The 1,097-nt window shown below is 39.0% G+C and overlaps 1 protein-coding gene across 1 annotated transcript; it reads left to right on the forward strand.

Annotated features, from left to right (window-relative positions):
* Window positions 1–273: 273 nt before the first annotated feature.
* On the forward strand, window positions 274–822 carry LOC133094796 (WASH complex subunit 3-like). The gene has a single exon (XM_061195525.1). It carries the CDS (start codon window positions 286–288, stop codon window positions 820–822), a length of 537 nt encoding a protein of 178 aa, XP_061051508.1. The 5' UTR covers window positions 274–285.
* The last annotated feature ends 275 nt before the right edge of the window (window positions 823–1,097 follow it).

Below are 1,097 nucleotides of genomic sequence, written 5' to 3' on the forward strand. Positions count from 1 at the left end.
GAAAAATGGTGGGACATGGCGATGGGCTAAGTCCTTATGCAGCATGTAGAGAAGTCAGTGGATACCTTAGTGTATGCAAAATTCTAGAATTAAGGAAGTAAATACTGGGGGAGGTAGCTAGAAGAGTTAAGGAGGCATTGCTTCTGGGGGACAGAAATGAAGGTCAGTGCAAGGAATAACTTTTAAAATTATAAACCTTTAAGGACTGCCTATGTTAGACTTTTAAGGTTATGTGCATGTGTTCACTAAATACAAAATTTATGGGGTCCCCCGCCCGCTGAGGAGATGGATGAGGATGGGCTTCCTCTCATGGGGTCAGGCAGAGACCTGACTAAGGTGCCAGCTATTCAACAGAAAAGAATGGTGGCATTTCTAAACCAATTTGTGGTGCACACTGTATGGTTCCTCAACCACTTCTCTACAGTTTGTGAGGAGAAACTGGCAGACCTTTCTCTTCGTATCCAGCAAATTGAAACAACACTCAGTATTTTAGATGCAAAGTTGACATCTATCCCAGGGCTAGATGATGTCACATTTGAAGTATCTCCTATAAGTGTCACTAGGATCACAAATGAAACACATTGTGAAACCACTTCAGAGCAGTCACAGCAGTTTACAAGACTCTGGACACAGGAAAGTGAAGTAACACCAGAAAATATCTTAACTGTAGTCAAGGATCCAAGAAATGCCAGATATCTCGAAATGGTTCAAGTGGGTGTTCCAGTGACAGCAATAAGAAACAAAATGATATCGGAAGGACTAGACCCAGGTTTTCTTGAGAGGCCAGATGGTCCAGTGCCTGATGGTGAAGGTGAAAAATAGACACAAGAAAGTTCAGATAGCGAATCTTCTTTTAGTGACTAAACTTAATTTTGATAACAATTACATATACATGTGTTGGTGCACATTTACATTCTATAAGAAAGAGAGCCTGAGCTATAACTCTTAGTCATAAAAACATCAAATGGCTACATATTCAGCACCAAGCTTCCTCTATGTTAAAAAAATAAATAAAGCATTTATCATAATAAAAAAATTTTAAAGTTATTTAATAAAAAAGTTAGAAGTGGTAGAAAATGGCCTGCTCCATCGTGATA

Source organism: Eubalaena glacialis, chromosome 7, assembly GCF_028564815.1.
Source record: "Eubalaena glacialis isolate mEubGla1 chromosome 7, mEubGla1.1.hap2.+ XY, whole genome shotgun sequence".
NCBI lineage: Eukaryota > Metazoa > Chordata > Mammalia > Artiodactyla > Balaenidae > Eubalaena > Eubalaena glacialis.

What these genes read in the sequence shown, in the direction of transcription:
- LOC133094796 (XM_061195525.1), top strand. Translation starts at nt 286, where the DNA reads ATGGATGAGGATGGGCTTCCTCTCATGGGGTCAGGCAGAGACCTGACT.